At 41.6% G+C, this 19,260-nt stretch overlaps 1 protein-coding gene across 1 annotated transcript in view; it reads left to right on the top strand.

The window, feature by feature from the left end:
- Neto (Neuropilin and tolloid-like) overlaps positions 1-19,260 on the top strand; it is a 224,550-nt gene that overhangs the window by 188,294 nt on the left and 16,996 nt on the right. The window contains exons 6-8 of the mRNA XM_033477937.2: positions 2,215-2,372; positions 3,903-4,152; positions 9,255-9,370. Of these exons, the coding sequence (XP_033333828.2) occupies positions 2,215-2,372; positions 3,903-4,152; positions 9,255-9,370 (524 nt within the window). The remainder of the gene's footprint in view (positions 1-2,214; positions 2,373-3,902; positions 4,153-9,254; positions 9,371-19,260) is intronic.

The following is a 19,260-nucleotide window of genomic DNA, read 5'->3' as shown; positions in this document are numbered from 1 at the left end:
AATAAGCTGGCTATGTCAAAACCCTAGTATCTTTGCCATCTGATCACTGCTTTGCGAACCACAGCATGGACTACGGTGTTATCATGCTGAGAAATGATATCATCGCTCTCAGTGTCTTCGCAAAATGATTTGAAAACTATCTGTAACAGTTCCGTATATTGTTTCACATTCACTTCATGATTAATTCAACAGTTTGGTGCATTTTATTGGCTCCAAATGCAGCTGAAATAATTAACGAACCACGCCACCAAACATACGACTCATTGCGACGTTGATTTATTTTCTGAAATCAGTACGATTTCAGAAATATCAGTCTGTGCAGATCTGTTGAAATTTCAGGACTGTATCAATCATTGAATCGAGCATTTTAATGAGGTGCATTTTAACGAGGCATTCGATAATATTCATTTTAATGAGGCGTTGTCATTGCCCAACTTCGCCAGCGTTCCTTTAACACTTATACTACAACGTTTAGCATGTTTGAGTAACGAAACTGTTTGTTCAGATTTGACAATGGAATAATTGGAAAAGTAACTGATGTTATACAGCTTAACTTTTCACTTTTAATTCGGCTAAATAGAGTACTTAAATTTCATACAATTTCTGAGATCGTTGGTGTGACAGAATTGCTGCTTTAACTTTAAATTCGTAACACGTTCGTGGAGAGTAGAAATTTGAATAAGCTGCAAAATGCGATTAGTCACACATTTTGTCCGAGTTCATCGGAATATAACATTTTAATAATTATATACAATGAACATGCATCCTCGTCGATACAGATCAAATTAAAGTGCATAATAATTTCAAAGAAAAAGACAAACAATAGATGCGATATGCGCGTAATTTTTAATGTTACAGCATTTATGCCACTTTCCTTCGCGATGAAAACGAATAGCATTCACTATCGCGAACGTTTTAACTTTAGAACCACCGAGCTATGAACACAACTAATGTACATCGTTTTAGAATAACGTCGTTTATTTCAATTTCGTACGACTTCCATTATAATATAATCCCGAATGAAAGTAAAAGTTTGCGTAAAAATGGCTCGTAGAAACAGTTCCACAATATCAGCAGCTGTAAAAGAAAAAAAAATCAGAAGGCAGATATTCTGACTGGTTCGATTCTGAGTTCCAGCGTCGAGCAATACGCAGGAAACGAAATTTCTAAAAACGGTGCACTCGCGTCGCAACAGCGTTTCCCAAAGTTGCCGTTATATTCGTTTCCGTGACAAGAACGAGATCGGAGACTGGCATATCGAAATCGCTTCGGCACCGCGAGTGTGCACCGAGCTCGTACGGAAGCGCGCCGAATGATTGTCAGCAGACAGATTCCTCTGGACCCGGTATCGGCGCGGAAAACGTCGCGTAACCGTTCTCTCTTTTACGATCGAACGCGTTCGAGCCGAATCGGCTGGCTGCTGTGCTCGACGTCGCACTGTGAATCGATGACGCGTCAAGGCTGGCAAAATACCTTGCGGGTGTGCCGTGACACGGTCGCATTAGATTTCACGGGGCGCAGTAAATCTGGCGAGTTCTTGCGAGCAACACGCGCGTCACGGGCCGCGCGTTTCGCCCGCGCGAGCGGCCGAAGTTTCGACGGGCTGCCAGGAACCCGCGTCGCGTCGGCGATATTCAGCCGCGTTTCATACGCCTCATTATTCCCCCGTTGTTTCCGGTGCCGCGACTTCGCGTATTGTTGCTCTTAACGCGCCGGTCTTCTCTCGCCACCGGCAGCTATAAAACGCGACGGCGGCCCGGCCCGGCCCGGCCCGGCCAGGCCCGGCACGGCCCGGTGTCGACGAGAAAGGACGAGGAAATGAATCGAGCAGCGCGCTAGAATCTGTTTTGCGCGTTTGATTAATTCCCGCCCCGGTTTTATTGTGCCCTCGGCCCGAGGAACTTTACAACGACGATTCGAAACGACTACGGGAAATTAATTACACTCGGGACAATGGCTAGGTATTTCTCGTGCTTCCTTTTTTTCCTCCCCCGTTTGTTTGCCTGCTCGCTTCTCGCGAGTACGGCAGGAAGGGCGGTTTATGGTCGCTTGGAACCGGTTGGTTGCTCGAGGATCGGTTCATTGACTTTCAGCCGAAGCTCTCGGCGGATCCTCGACTCGTTTTATTAGCGCGGCAAAATAAAAACGCCGGATACCGCTGACAGCGTGGGCGGGGGGATGTGTAATACTGCAATACCGTCGTTTGATCCGCAGCGGGTGTGCCGCCGGATCCGGAGCCTTGTGTGAGATACGTGGACGGCATGGAAGCGATTATTAACAGCGACGACGTGCAAGATAAGAAGAAGATCGCCGAGAAGGAGGGCATCCCTTTGGACTGCTTGTGGAACATCACCGTTAACGAAGGATGGAAGGTAAGGGCGCCCTGAACTTCTCCGATTTACCTCCCTCACCGCTCTTCTCGAACTTCGTAAAGGGTGACCGATTGCGCTTACGTTATCCAGGGATGTCGGTTATACGAACTTTGCTTAACCTTCCGCGTTTCGAAGGTATTCTTAACCCTAGAAAGATAACCATATGACAACGTACGTAAAAGATAACCATACGCTTCAGAGGCGCATGCTTTTCTAAGGCGTCAATTTTATACTAACAATGGATATTTATTTAAGTTAATCCAGTCATTTTAAAGGTTTGGCATTATTGTAAAAATAAAATGCATTTATATTATATTTTTTGATATTTTAAGTAATTTTAAACTTAAATCACTAGACCTCTATGAAAAATTAACAAAAATCAACAGTCTTCGCAGGCGCCTCTGCGACGTAGGTTATCTTTCTCGGGTTAAAGTATCCTTATGTTGCCACAACGTTACCGGAGAGTTTTTTGGAGAGTTTCCAAAAAGTGCGAGGGCTCTTGTCTCGATCGAAGAATTTAACAGGACTTGTTCGGTTTAAATGTAGTGCAGCAAATTGCTGTAAAGTACTACTTTGCTGGGAACTTCTACTAGAAATTAAATTATCTGCATTTCAGCTGTCCATTCTAGCTGATCCTAGCTTTCTTCTGAAAACAGATGAGTTCGCAAAATTCAGGATGGTTAATTAGCAGAGGTTCGCAAGAATCCGAAAACGTCGGGTCGTAGGACAAATCCGGAAAGTAATTTGTGAACATTTGTGAACATTTCTGGGCCATCTCTTGTTACCTTCTATCTCTAATTCAGTCTGTTCCCTAATAATTGCAGACAGTCTGGAAGTATCTATGCAATTATCAAGAATAAAGAGATCAATCGGAAGTTAGATTATGTTCAGTCAACTTAACAGCTTTTCGCAATAGATGTATTCATAATGGAAGGATTCAGTTTTTCAAACAATGCAGCTGTGGCGATTATTCCGCATGTCCGCGGAAGCGTTTCGCGCGGTCACTATTGCACGATCCTCGATGTTCCGCCGATATTAAAAATGTTTCTTGGAAAAGAACTCGTTTAAAGTTTCATACCGTGCCCACGTTTTTTCTACTTTTCCGATATTGCAAAAGTATTACAAATAAAGTTTTATTTTATTTATTAGTTATTTCGTTTAATCTTTAATCGGTTAACGAAATTTCTCCGCTGTTCCGACATTTATAAAATGCCTCGTGAAAAGAGAAGTTTAAACAAAGGCTGTTTTAATCGCCGTTCGGTCTATCAGCTAGCCCCGGGAATACGATCAAGATCGCTCGAATTGCAATCAGAGAATGCAATTTGAATCGCGCTCCTTTGTCACGAAATTTCCCACACGCTGTCTTTCGGCGAGCTTCTACCCGGGCCAAATGAAATCGCGTCCGACGCAAAATGTGTGCGCCGTCTAATTGGTACGATTTCTTTGATACTCCCCCCTCCCCCCCTGCTCATAGTCCGCAAAAAGAGTTCCCCAGTCTTTACCATCTCGGTGAACACGTACATCTTTCAGATTCAGCTGACGTTCTCGGATCCCTTCAAGCTGCAACGACCGAACGAGTGCGACGCCAACTTCGTGGACATATTCAAAGAACGCACTGACATGTCCTCGAGAGTGAAGAATTTCTGCGGCAGCATCGCCGACACCGTGCTCATCGCGACCAATATCGCCTTTGTCAGGTTTTACGCCGAGCCGAAAGCACTGAACAGCAGCTTCGAGGCCGTCATGACAGCGCTCAGGGACAGGGACACGGGAGACAAACGTGAGTTCGCAGACGGTGCCGATTAATTGTTCAACCGGCCGCAGAACCGGCTCATCCATAGTTCGCGTCATTTTATGAAAAGGTGGAAACACTTCACGAATCATCTTGACACTTCCACCGCCACGTGCTTTATTTCGCGTTGTTTCTCTCTCGGATTTTCTTCTCAACTGAGCTAATAAACGAAGGATCTTTCCACTTTCGATGGTTCATTTACAATCTAGAAAATGAAAAATAGCAAAGGATAAACGCGATTCTTGTCAGTGAAATCTAGAATAATCGTAGAATAATCCTATCGTCTAGGATAATCGTCTAAAGTGAGAAGTTGGTTTTGTCTTTGTTGTATTTGTATCGTTTTGCAGCAAAAGTAATTTCGCTTTTCCAAATAGATAGCTTACAAAAAAACCGAAAATACCTTTGCGACTCGATGCAGTAAATTTTACCTAATCGATGCTCAGATTCTGCACAAAAATGGATAATTTTGAAAGAGGTGGTACAATTATTCGAGTCTCGCGGCTCATTTTTATAGTTACCGATTCTCAACAACTATAAAAATGAGTCGCGAGGCTGGAATAATCGTACCTCCTCTACCCGAACTGTCCATTTTTGTGTACAATCTGGGCGTCAATTAGGGAGAATTTACTGTAGATAGTTACTTTGACTTCTTTATAAGAAAGATAGCGGGTAGCAATTATTTAAATTACGACTTTTTAAACAAGATATAGATAGTAGTGGTATTAAGGGCATTGTAGCATAATAACTAATTGAAATTTATATACGATTATTTTTTAAGGTTATGTCAAGGTTATGTCTTTATATGAAAGATAGCGGGTACCAATTATTTAAGTTATGGCTTTGTAAACAAGATATAGATAGTAGCGGTATTAAGGACGTTGTAACATAGTAACTAATAGAAATTTATTTATCATTTTTAACGAAACCTTGAAATTTATTTAAGGAAATTTATTTCAAGGTTTCGTTAAAAATTTTGGGACATGCCACAAGAGATTTCAAAATATTTCTGTCTAAATACAATCGTACGAAAAATTGTACAAAAGTGTACAAAAAGTGAAATTTTGTTATTGCAACGTAAAGTGAATGGGGCATAAAAGTCTGAAAGGAACCGTGGCCGTTTAGTTAACCTTTTAAATAAAAAACGACGTTATATATCCGCCCTCTGTTCATAGTTGAACTTTTAACCAGCAGCAATCGAAAATAAATGAACGATCTCTCGACCACCAAATGCAACGCGGTGAACGATTGAATATGGTGCTAACGTCGACCGCGATTTACGCGAACGTAGCATTTAACGGTTGCGGTTTCATATGCGAAAAGCCAGTCGCGTGAATAAAAAAAAGCCCTTCCGTGGCCGGCGTGTACAAAGAACCCTCGAGTCCGTCAAAAGGTACTTCAACGTTAATTAGTTGCTAAGAGTTTCAAATTAATTACACACTGCGAAACAAGCCCCGGGATAACAGAGAAACTTATCGAACGCGATCGATGCTCGCTGGCACACCCGGACAAAAGTGAGTTAATTTAATTATATTTTTCAACGATACTCGACACGATAGTTAGTCACGCACCGGTAATTGCTGGTCACTCCGCGGACTCCGCCGCGAAACGGGAACTTTAATTTCCATTACATCGCGCGCGGATATTGCGAAAGTCTTTGTTCGCCTGACACGGTTAGGGAATTTCAATGTTAAGTTTCATTAATGTTAACACTGCCGCGGCCCGTTCGCCACAGATGCGATATCGTGTCCGGCGAGATACGGAATAATGGAGATCTAGTAAATGAACGCCGCGCCCTGAAGCGCTAAAAAATAGAAGCGCCGAAGAAGTACACGCGATACGACCACCGACAGGAATTAGGTGAATGCCGATCTAATCGCCGGTAAGACAGAGGGTTATTTTTCAATCGGGGCAGAGTTTATAAATAGTGACCGACGTGAAGCATTAACAATTCGAATCGACCATTAGGCGGAATGCCTTGTAATGGCTGCTCCGTGGAATAGAATAACGGCAGCGTAAATACTCGGTGGCTAGTGTTTTAGTAGCTGTGCCGTGCTCGTGCTCGATTTTTCAATGGTTCGAGTCTAGAGATTATGCGCGCGGTGTGCCGACAAAATTATTACTCTCGGCGGACTACCTTGCCTTTCACGAGAGGAAACGTGCGCAATCTAACGGATGCGACGATTTTAATGAAATTTTTTGGAAGGCGGATCCACGGTGACCCGAAAAGGTGCTCGTGCACGCGAATCATATTTATTAAACTCGGTATTCTCGTTTCTTTAATAGTGACTTCTAATTAATGATTTCAAGTATTGCTCTTAACGTCTTGCGCTTGAACGCATAGTTGTACAGTGAATTAGCCTAAAAAGTTTACGCACCTGTACAACCCCGCTGCGTTCCTCGATTCAATGATATAGTTAAAGATAAAGATGTCTCAAATGTGTGGAATTAGTATTTTCAATTTTGTGATTTATCTAAAGGACGAAGAAAATATATAAGTACGCTCTTATACTTATTATAATACCTTTCGTTGCAAAAACGATGCTATACGATATTCAAATTATTTACTAATTTGACATTATTCAATATTGTACGTCCAGCAGCCATAATTTTGAAATATTTCACCGTGATGACTGATTTCTGCGTAATTGCTCACTTTATTAATTAATTGATCAACTTAATTGATTAAGTGCAGAGTTGAGCATTGTTCGGATTATTTCGAATAAATATTTACCTAAAATAATTATCCGAACGAATTCTTTCTAGTCGAATATTTTATTCGAATAATTCACTGTTCATCATAAATTATTCTATCTATTTATTCGAACAATTCGAAAAAGAAATAAATCGATGAACTATGAGAAAGCACTTTATATTCTATTCAAATTCTTATTCGAATAAATTTCGATCTAGCTACATTTTTATTCGACCGAATATTTATTTGACAGCGTCGACAAAAGTTTTACTTTAGCCTTCATCTTTTATCCGCCATCCGAATACAATTTTACCGAACCCTGCTCATCACTCTTACGATATAATTCTTTCGTCATCGCATCATTCTTATGATATCTTCTGCAAAAGGCCTCCAGCTGTCCACTCATATAATATAGTATATTTACGTTCTACAAACGAGAAAGAGCAATCACAGCGGAAACGATATTTGTACGCTTATTGACATCCGCATTACCATTGAAAAGTCACGAATGCAAACGCGTCTGTCCGTTCAGCATGTTCAATTAACACGACTCTCGATCCGCACTTTGTCCGAGCGTCCATCGTCGGTAACGAATGATATCGACGGATATTGATAATCTGCTTAACAAGTTCACATCGCCGGGTATAATTGCCAGTGAAAGGATTCGAATTCTATATTAATGGCGGCGGCGATCCCGGCTGAATAGTTAATGCAGTAAGCTACCAGAGCGAATGGTGCGGTCCCTACAAGTATGGAATTCACCGGTCTATCTCTGCACGGGAAGAATTTCTGGTTTTCCGCACCTGGCTTCGCCGCGGAACTAATATCTTACAAGCGGCTTGCCCACGGACCCGGGAAATTCACTTATTTCCCTATCTCCCGCACGATAAGATTTTAAATGAAAATCTCCGTGGCCGCTATGCTCGCGCTGCGAGCTACTTGCGTTAACAATATATTCGAGAGTATTGGTTGTGAATTGTGATATTGCTTCCACGTCGTTAACAATTCGAATTCGGTCTCGTAAGGAATCTCCTAACATCTTATACGCGAGGCTAGCGTACAAATCAGTAGGGATTTATTTTAGTATATTTTCGTGGTACACTGTGTTGAAACCGTTCGCATTTGAATGGCGATTCTGAGGAACCACTAATAATTGCTGGTAAAGTAATTTTTACATTATGAAATTCGTTTGTAAAGAGCTGCCAAAAATGTATTGTATTAGCAAATAGCTCAATTTAGACAAATAATACAAAATTAAAATATTATACGTCAGAAGAAACGTGTGAAATTAAAATAGTTTTAGTGCGAAGGGTTAACAATCCTAAGCGATATATTCAGGGATTGAAAAGGTTCCAAAAATAACTGTCTCGAACTGTTATACATGTGTCAGTTTTGACTAAAACAATTATGGAGAACCGAAATAGTTTCATAACAATTATGAACATACATCGTTTCTGGCTTATCGGTTTCGGCTTCGATTCTTGATATTATATCGGTTTTGTAACCATTATTTTTCGGTTCTGGATTTCGGATATACCTGCAAGTATTGGCAAAAGTCACTGTAGTGTAAGAGATTGTACACCCATTTTCTGTGTAGTAGATAAAACAGTATATCGGCTGTAGTTTCAGCTTGTTTATAATACAAAGTATTTCAGAATCCATACTTTTTAGGCCGAAACGAAGTGTAATGTATTTGTTACGTGAAGTGGAATTAGAACCAAAATCCATAACCGAAACTCAGAACCGAAAAATAACAGTTACAGAACCGATATAATAATACCGAATATATGTAATATACAGTGTGTCCCAAAATTATGGCATTTCCGAGAAATGAGGGATTCCTAAGGTGATTTGAAGCAATCATATTTGCACAAGGAAACAGTTTAAAATGATAGCATTTTTATTTCTGTCCTCGCGGTATTACATTAGGCTAATGGTAAACAATTTATCTTAAAATAGACATAAAAGATGAGACGAATAACTTTTTCGCTTTAATGTTTCTTGCAATGTACCTTGCTTGATTTGAATAAAAATGATAGAATATAAAGTGTTTTTCCATTGTTCGTCGATTTACATCATTCGTATTACTTTTCTGAATCATTCGAATAGAGAGCCATTCGAATAAAGAATTATTGGAATAAATTGATATAATAATTTATGACGAACAATGAGTTATTCAGACAAATATTTATTCGGAACAATCCGAATAATGCCGACCTCTGCTCATCAGGACAAAAGAGCTTGCATTTAGTTGCACATAGTTTAGATTGCATTTAAAAGTGGAGAAAGCGCGTTGCATCAGATAGCGAATGGCGACCATTGGTTCTCCGTTGATCCGACCATTTGAAATTTCGAATGTGCGATCCCTTCACCCGTTTCTTTTTCTCTTTTTTTTCAGCGTGCAGCGATGACGAGTACTATTGCGAGGACGCGACTTGCATCGCATTGGATCTGCAGTGCAACGGGAGGGTCAATTGCCGTTTCCGTTGGGACGAGGATGAGCAAGTCTGCAACGTGAGTAAGCGAGCATTGTGTCAAGACTAAATTCAATCCACCGTCGCGACGCGACGCCTCTAAGGCCGCTTGAATGTTTTCCGATTTCCGAATCATTTCCACCTTCGCTCTTCCCTTCTCGTTCCAACTTAAATAGAACCATACATTGCCCTGTGGGGCACGATCGAAATGTTACCCAATCGAAGCACTGTGCAAGTAGAAAACGAGAGAGAGAGAGAGAGAGAGAGAGAGAGAGAGAGAGAGAGACTAATATATGGCAGTAACGGATAAAAGATTAAGACGAAAAAGGAAAAAAGGAAGGAATTGGTAAAACGCATTGTTGTTTTAAATCTTCTCCAGAACGACGTCTCGCGATCTATCGGAAGAGATACGATCGAACTTCGATTCGTCCGAGAATAATATTAACTTGTGCATATCAGTTGCAGACAAAAATCAAGTTCTACTTTTTCGATTGTTTGCCGCCGTCGACCACTTTTTAGTCGATCGGAATAGGGGCCAGCCTTTAAAAACTTGTACCACGCTTGCTTTCAAACAGTTTCTGATTTGTTAACGATAGTTGTTAGTTCAACAAACGTTTTCTTTCGTTAAGTAGTAAATTCCGCGATTTACCCATACTTTTATGCACGATAGACAAACTTGACCCTTATACGAGTTACGGAGACGGAATCTGTCAGAGTAACGCTAAAATATATTGTTTATAAAATGAATACGATATTAATATTCACATAGAAATTAAATATGTCATGTATCGCGCATTCTTATTGCGAAATATTTCATAGTTACGCAATATAATATGCAATAATATTTACAGTAGAGTCTGTCAGACTCTGTGTTACGCAATTAAGCCTCAAAAAAGAAGCGGTGCACACGGACTTTGATATTTGTATACTAAACCAACTACAGTAAATTCTCCCTAATTGATGCTCAGCTTGTACAAAAAAATGAACAATATGGGAAGAGGAGGTACAACTATTCGAGTCCTACAATCGGCAATTATAAAAACGAGCCTCAAGGCTCGAATAATCGTATCTTCTCTTCCCATATTGTCCATTTTTTTGTACAAACTGAGCGTCAATTAGGGAGAATTTACTGTAGTATGCTAAAAAGAGGAATTCTTATAGTGTTTCTCGTCAGATAGATCATCGTAAACTAATGTCCACCGTTCATAGACCATAAAAACAACTACAAGAATGACAAGATTAGATTTATTTAAACTTCGTACGATTTCGTAAAATTTCTTATATTATTATATTCTTTTAAAATAGGAACATTTTTATAACATCAGGAACTGTAAATGAAAAAATCGGAAACCAGTCAGTTAGCACTGAACAACGATGTGTCGTTCGCAACGCAATTTTCATTTTCGGCGTTAGAAAGGGTTGAGCACGTGAAACGCGCATCCGTGGATTTCATAACGTAACGAACGTTTCCTGTTGTCATCGATGTCAGACTCACAAATCCCTCTTTTTCTTATCATTTGCTCCAATTAATTTACCCCAGCGGCAATTCAAGTCTCGCAGGAGCAGGAAGCGCCCTCTTTTCCCCCAGAAATGGAACAGTTAACCCTGTTTACGTTATCAGTCGAGGAGCGAGCGTCGCCAGCGACTGACGCGGCGCTGCTTTATGCATATATATTTGGATAGGAACTGCGAAACTTCAAAGATCTCGAGGAACTTTGGGATACCGTCGCGAAGGAGCATTAAAATGGATCTTTAATAAGGTGTCTTCATTCGTCGTAGCAACTGCACACTGTTGCCAGCAGCCTGGTTCGCCGCTGTGTCTTCGAGCGAGACACTTCAAAAGACAACAAGTAATATACGGGAAGGGTAGTCTGCTTCGAAATGCAACCGTCAGGGAAATCCCTCAATGATGGCTATCCGAAATAGGTTCCGCTGAATTATCGAAGTAACCAAATGAAAGCGTACGTCGGCTGACACGGTGTGCGACATGCATTCGCCGTGCTCGTTCCCAGTTCCCTGCGAGTACGTCATCGTTTTATGTCCGGAATTATACGGGCTTTCCATTTCTTAGTAGCAAATCTCGGGAACCCGGAAGTGCACCGACGCAAGAATAACGCGTCGCCTAGAGTTAAGTCATTTCCCACCATTTTACGCAGTTCCCACCCTTCTCGAGGGAGCTAATTAATTTATTTCGAAGACGGTTCTGATCTGCCTAGAGCCGAGCTACTCCTTTCAGAGGTACTGTTCGGTGTTGAACATTGTGACATGTATGGGTCTTGTGTGCATAAATTGGGTTCAATTCAAGAACACCGAGGATTTTCCTTCTTTTGTCGAGAAGTTATTTAAGAATACCCCGTTTGCGGTATTCGTATTTATTGCATAGAAAATTTTGCTACTTTACTTACTTATATTAACATTAATATAATTGTTATTAATTATATTAATAATAATGACGACCGAATAATGTGACGGCCATGATCTTAAATTTCACGTAAAGAATACCAAATTAATTTTGTGAATGTAATTATTTAAAATTGTGACTGTTTTATTTGTTGATTTTATCACTAACATTTATTTATTTACTTAACCAGTTAGTTGTTTTTTACTACTATACTCGTCGAAATACAAAATATTGCTATTTCTTCACGAAAGGTACACTCGTCGAAAACAGCTAACTGATTAAGATATTAATAAGTTATTTCGTATCGATATATTAGTAGGCAACACACATTCAACCGAACAACTGTTATCTTAAATTGGAAGCGTCAATGCTTCCCTGAATTTCATGTATTTACGGCAAAAATGGGTAACCGAAATACAAAACAGTGAAGCACAAAGTTTCGATTTTGCATAAAAATCCATAAAAATCTTTTGTTAAGGCATCACATTGCGTTGATAATGACATTGATCATTTAAAGATAACTTTTATTTCATACATTAAGAATTTCGTCAAGCATTTTCAAATAGACCATATCGAAACGATATTCTAAATTACTTATTATAATAGTAATAATAAATTACTATTTACATTTCGTGTCTAACCGGTTACATGTTACTGATCCTAATGACTATCGCGACTATAGACGTTAGTCCCCGTGCAACTGGAATCGCATCTGATCGTGGCTCGATACGCCATTAATATTCCATGAATTCTTGATTTAGTTCATTTGGAGTCGAGCTTCTTTGTAGGAAATCCCGGTATTCCGGTGCGCACAATCCCTAACAGACTTAATATTCTCTCTCCTTCAGGTCCAATCCTTCTTTCTCTCTCCTTCTCTCTCTCCCTCTCTCTCTCTCTTTCTCTCTTTGGTCACCCCGACGGCGGTTAATTAATTTATTCAAGGCTGCTTTTGCTGGCTCGGGCCAGTCATTCCGTTTCCCTGACCTCCGACTCGCGGTTTCATGATATCCGAATGCGTATCGTCCCGCTGCACGGCAGGGTGTATCCGGTTCCGGGGGCGCAAAATAGTATGGGATCCTGGCAAACGACCAGAACAGACTGCCTCCGGAACGACGACGGCATCGTGGCACCGACGGGATATTAATCTAGCGGGAAATAATGCCGGCGATATGCTACCATTCGATCCTGCTCTTGTTTCGGCGCGAGATGGTTGCTTTGACCGTATCCGGCAAACGAGAATCGATGCGGTTCGAGTGGTTCCCGTAACCCATTGCTTCACCCAACCCTTCTTGGCTCGCAGCACCAGTTTCGGAGCTTTTTTTAGTCTGCTCCCACTTTGGGAAAGCTATACTACCAAAGACCTCCTGGTATAGTTCCGCGGAAAATTTTGGGCATTTGGAAAAGTTGCATTCGAATGGAAGACGATCGGAGTGGAAGTAGAAGTTTTAGCTTCCGTCGGATTCCACCAGAATCTGAAACACTCGCGATTAGAACAACAGAGCAAATTAAACTGTTCCATTTGTGTAAAAGTAACGGAGGCTTTAGAAATATGGATTTTCTGAAATTGTGAAAAGTATTCGCACACGAGCGAGAAGGTGGAGAACAATTTACGCTGCAACGGACAGTCAGTCACGAAAGTCTTCGTACACCTTTTGAAATGCAATAACTATTTTAGAATTACACTGAATGATTTGAATTTTTTTTATGGTAGGACTAATCTACTAGGCAATGACTAAAATACTCTTTTTTAATTTTGCTATTACTTGAAATGACAGAGAGATAAAAAAACTTTAACTTTTTTATGTGAGCCTATGACGAAAATTTGAAAAATGCCTCTCGTAGACCTCGGTAATTATATGCGTGCTGAAAATTGCATCGAAATCGAAGTAAGCCTTAAGTAAACAGTAAATACTTGATCTTACTAATGTCCCCCTTAAATTCTTGTGACGTTTTTACCTACGATAAAGTAACAAAGAACTTCGCGAATACGAATATTGTTGTCTCGACAATCCGCTACAATTTCCTTTCTTTCGATTTATTTATGTCACCGAGCGAGCATGATTCTATCTAACCATTAACATCCGCGAAATGTGCAAACTCTTTCGCTTCTCCAATACTTTAATTTCGTCAGGCACGCGTAGAGATGCGTGAAAAAAACTAGAGCTACGCTTTTGCTTGTCGAGTTCCAGGAACGTTTGCCGGTCAAAAGGATGCGCGTAAAACAATTTTGAAGATGGTTTGGTGGGACGCGATCCGCTACAATGGGACTCGATATCGTTATCGATGCACGGTTACGGTGCATTTCGCGAGAGAACGATAGGGAATCGGTATTCGCCGATGCAAGGATTCGATACGCGCGGCGCATGGAGCGGAACGGAATTAGAAATCGTGGGCCACCATTGGCCGGAGCTCGCAATGGATCGTGTTTCGGTCGCGGTTGCGTATCGCGGAACTCCGGAAATGTTTTTTTAACAACGGGTCCTGCCTGCCTGCAGCGGGAAAAGCGGCGTTAAAAGCGATCGTTGTGCCACGAAGGCAGCCCGCGTCGCGTCCGACAAACTGGTTGCGCGTGTGCCGTTTTATTTATCCTCTTTTTGTTCGCACGCGAAGTTGTTTACAACGGGTCGCTCTTTCACGCTCGCCGGGTTTCCGGCAAATAAAACCGGCGCGCGGTATCAGGGGCGGAGAGCTTTCGCGCCGGAGCCGTGCCGCTGACAAATCGAACGGACACGGGACCGTCGTCGACGATTCTGCGCCGCCAGTGTAATCGCGTTCGCCTGTGATCTCCCCGGAGTAAGAAGATCGCGGATCTTGCGGATGAATATTACGGGAGGAATTACCACAAAGATCGTTTCTGCGGTTTAACTGGAAAGCTTCTTTACCTTTGGATAGGTCGGCCATTGTTTGCGGCCATTGTTTGCGGCCACTTCTTTGAACATTAACATTCGACTTGCAAGGAGGAACGGGTCCGAGCTCTCTGTCAGAGGCGCGTCTCTGTCGCTTCTGTTTCCTTCGACTCGGCCTTAACGAGCTACTCGATCCTCCGCGAGGCTCCTTTGGCTAATTGACCCCGAAGTTGTCCTTCGCGATCGAAACGATCCGCTGTATCGCCGTCTTTCATGGAAATACAGAATCGAAATATTAATCGCATCGCCGGGGGCCGACTGCCAACGATTAACGAGCAGTCCTTCTGACACACCTGCGGCAGAAAGGAAACGGCCGGGCTGGGACCGTTTGAGGAACAGTTCTACGATTCTCAAGGACTCAGGTGCGGTCTGTTGCTCGAAGAACCTCCCAATTATACGATACTATTGGGAAACTCTTAATTTGGTAAAACAGAAGCGCACGAATTGCACGCGCTCTCGAACTCTAAATCATGTATTCACTTGCGAGTACAGTCGATTCTCCCTAAACGATCCTCAGTTTGTACAGAAAAATGGACGATTTTGGAAGAGGAGATACATTTATTCGAGCCTTGTGCCTCGTTTTTATAATTGTTTAAGATCGGCAACTATAAAAGTAAGCCGTCAAGCTCCACTAATCGTATCCACTCTTCCCAAATTATCCATTTCTGCACATAATCTGAGGGTCAATTAGGGAGAATTTACTGTACTTCGTTGCTTGAAGACAATTGGGTCGCTTGAGATCGGTGATCGAAATTCGGAATAGTGTGACGTCAGACAGTCCTACAATGATTACTTCGACACAGTTGAACTACTTCTTTCCAGGTATGTTGATTGACGCTCATTTGTCATTAACAAATTACTACGTGAGACGGATCATTCACGTTCATTGTTCACGATCCTTCACTTCAGCGTTTAAATATGAACATAATAGAAGGGTAGAATTTTATTTCGATTCGATAGCCGTGAACAATATTCAAATTAAGTAGGTCATGTTTCAAATTTTTACGACGACTCTGGCACGATATTATAAATCAAGAGCCGCTTGTAAGGACTTCGAACATTGGCTGTGTAATATCGACTGTATGCGGCGCGTGTGCACCGATAACTTCGCAGACTCGCGGGACTCGAATGCTCCGAGCACGAATTTATCTTGCACAGCGCAAAATCGACGACGCACTTATGTTCGTCTTTCTACTTCACTGCCCGCACGACGCGCGGCTATATCGCGACAAAACCGAGTAAAAGATGGTTCCCGCATCGTTTCCGTTCCAAGAAGCTCCTTTAATCTCTCGAAAGCTATGCGCAGATTATGCGAACGGCGAACGCATTTTTTAGCGGCAACTAAGGCGACGGGGACGCTCGGGAAAGAAAGTAATATATACGAACGCGTTTAAGATTAATTCTAGATTGTGCTGTACTTTTTACGAAGCAGATTTGCATTCGTACGTGAGCTCCATTGTAAAAGAGATTAGAGCGATGTTGCAATTTATTTTGCTTCTGTGGCGTTGCTTACAGTTAGTTATACGTCTATTATTTGTTTCATAGTGCGCTATCTTGCGCACGTTGAAGATTATTGTAATTTTATGCGTTCCTTACATCGTCGAATTGTGTCTCGATAAATTCTAGCGAATCTGGTTAATTTCGGTTCCAGCGTATCGCGAATTTGGGGTTGGCTCGATCGATTGTGTCCGAGTTCAAATAATAATTGTAGAGTTCGGATGATCGGGAGCCTACATCATAGATGCGTCGGTCAAAAGTTCTCGGTTGAGCTTAAATGCTCAAACCCCGCATGATCTAACAATTAATAATACCACGCTGCTTTATTAACTTTCCCGCTGCAGGGCTCAGTAGGAATAATAAATTAATCCTGCGAGCACTATTTTCCTCCTCAAATCAAATGAAAATTAGTAACTGTCAGTTCATTATGTTCTCTTGTTGGAGTTTTTACATCGCGGCTGTTGCAAACTAATTTTACCAACCATGGCAATTACATTATTTTACGATCTTCATTTTTGGTGTCGACCGGAACGTTGCACGTTATACAAAATTATAATTGCTATGGAATGAGAGACGACTGACAAAGTACTCTACCGTAATTTAGGGCTACTGTTCGCAGCAGATATGATCACCTTGGAAAACAATCCCTTAGATTAAGATGCTGCTGCAGACGATGACAGTGCTGTTTAAAACAGTCCTGCACATTGTATCGCCTAAGGCTTTCGAAGAGCTCTTGGCTTATCCTTCGGTTCTCGCACGAAATGGATTTCCCTCAGCACAGATTTGACCTTTGCGAGGAAAAGTCGCCGAGTGCTAAAGCCGCTGTACAAGGAGGATATTTAAGTGCAATGACTTTTTCGCCGCCTTTAATATTTAATCGTCCGAATGCTGACTTTTTCTATGTCAGGTCACAGAATTTTAGTAATACTTTCGTATGCTCGGATTATGCTTTTACATCTTCAAAAATTACAAAAATTTCAATGAACATCGTTCAGGACACTGCGAAACAATTCCGCGCACAAAAATGAAAAGTAGAGTAGAGAGGTCAATTACTGTGCCCTGACAGCAGTATTCAGGAGTTTTCGCACAGTAACTAACGCATCGAGCGAAAAATAGGTTCATTTACTGGAATTGAACCTAAAAACAACAATTCAAATAAATAATCACCGTCTTGTTTCTCCGTGATATTAATACGTTTTACTAATAAAATTAACATTGCGATATATTACCTGGAACGATTTATGTTACCGAATATTGATCCTCATTCGTCCTGCATTTTCTTTTAAGCTTTTCCATAAGTTTTACAGACAATTTCGCGAATTCGGTATAAAAGAATTGAAGTTTTCTTTCGTGATATTTTAAACATTCCTTTACACGTTCAATTTTAACAAACGAATAATCAATTGAATTCAAATAAAAAAAATTTCATATATCTCGTTCGATAAATATGAAGTTAATTATACTTGAAAATGAGCAAAAGGCACGGTAAATGGCTATACCCAGTACACAGTAACCGGTACCGCTGCCCAATAATTTTCTGCTGAAAGTCGGACAAACTGATGCAACGACCGCCAAGAGACTTCGAGGCCAACGACATCGGACTCCATTACTTCCTATTTGAATTTTCCCCATGAACCGCGAACGCTGAAAATAATCGTCGAGCACGCGGCCAGCCTCTTCTCGGTTCGGAAAAATTGCCGGACTACCGGCACAGGGTCGGCGAGCTTACAGAATTAATTAAAATTCGAGCGTCCCCCGTCGCAGGCAAGAAATTGCTTTCTCCGTTTAACGAACTACACGCGTACCGATTCGCCTCGTTCCCGGCAAACGTCAACCCGGTCGAGTCTCATGATTGCAATAAACCGCGGGCACCGCGATAGGAGGCACCGTGATACCGGTTCCGCTCGCACAGAGACACGGCCGCGAAATGAACGGTGCTCGCAGAAAACGCGGCCACGAAATCGTGGGGGATCCGCAGCCCGGCCGTTCCATCCAATTTTATTCCCGTCTAATGGAAAGAGCACCCCTACCACTTATCTCGTCCCGTACACCCAGGTAAATACTAATGGAAACCAGGCGACGCGCCGGGAAATCCTGATGGAAAAACAGTCGAAACGTCCGAGGAACGTGTTCCGGTATTATACAAAACGACGCGCGCAATCGGGACCTGCCGCTCTCCCCTTCGTCGCAAGCCTACCCCACGCCGAAATTTCGCGTTCAAATTCTATTTCTGCCTTGCAGCGGCGATACACCTTGCACGCGATCAGAAAACTGTCCAACAAAGGGAGACGCGATCGTGTAAAATTCAGCGCATTGTTTTCATACGTACTGGACATTTCAGCGAACGATCGGAACCATTCGCGGGGGCTAAAATTCCCGGTCTGAATTTCCCTGAAGATTCGCAGTTGCGTTTCTGTTGCTGCGAGCCAGACCGTAGACGCAACCGAATCACGTTGTTCGGATAATACGAATTGCGTTCATCCTACTCCGCGTCAAATTCCATTCGTCCGGCGAGATTCGGAAGATCGATTCGCGTTGATCGATTGTTCGCTGGTTCTACGAGTCTGACTCGTGACGAAAATTTTAGGCCGAACTTGAATGTCACGAGTCAGACTCGTTGTTTAATTTCAATCTTGGGCCAAGGTTATTTTATATATAAATAATATAAATAAATAATATAATAATAATAATATAATAAATAATATAAATAATATATGTAACATATATAATATTATAAATAATCTCCGACACTCGGGCTTTTCGGCGTTCGGCTCCTTTCTCGACCATTGGGGCGCACGGGTTTGGCACGGCTTTTTCCGAGTTTCAGCGTAGTGCAAGGGGTTAAGATAATGTTATGAACCGTGTTTTTCCAGAAATAGGTTTTATCTTGTGTTTAATTTTATCCAGCAAGACATTAAAAGAATATTGTGTCATTTTGAGGTATTCGTAAAATTTTCGTTCATCATTATAAATATTGAATTCTCCTTTTTTATCGTCTTCTCTTTCGTTGATGTTTTACTTCTTCTTCTTCTTCTTCTTCTTCATCATCCTAACATATTGTCATTAGAACTAAATGTTGTATTGTAAATGGTATTTCATACTCTAAACTGACTGGCGTACTTCGTT

The sequence above is a fragment of the Megalopta genalis genome, chromosome 9 (genome assembly GCF_051020955.1).
Source record: "Megalopta genalis isolate 19385.01 chromosome 9, iyMegGena1_principal, whole genome shotgun sequence".
Lineage (NCBI taxonomy): Eukaryota > Metazoa > Arthropoda > Insecta > Hymenoptera > Halictidae > Megalopta > Megalopta genalis.
Note: the sequence above shows the minus strand (reverse complement) of the source record. Positions and strands in the feature narration are given on the sequence as shown.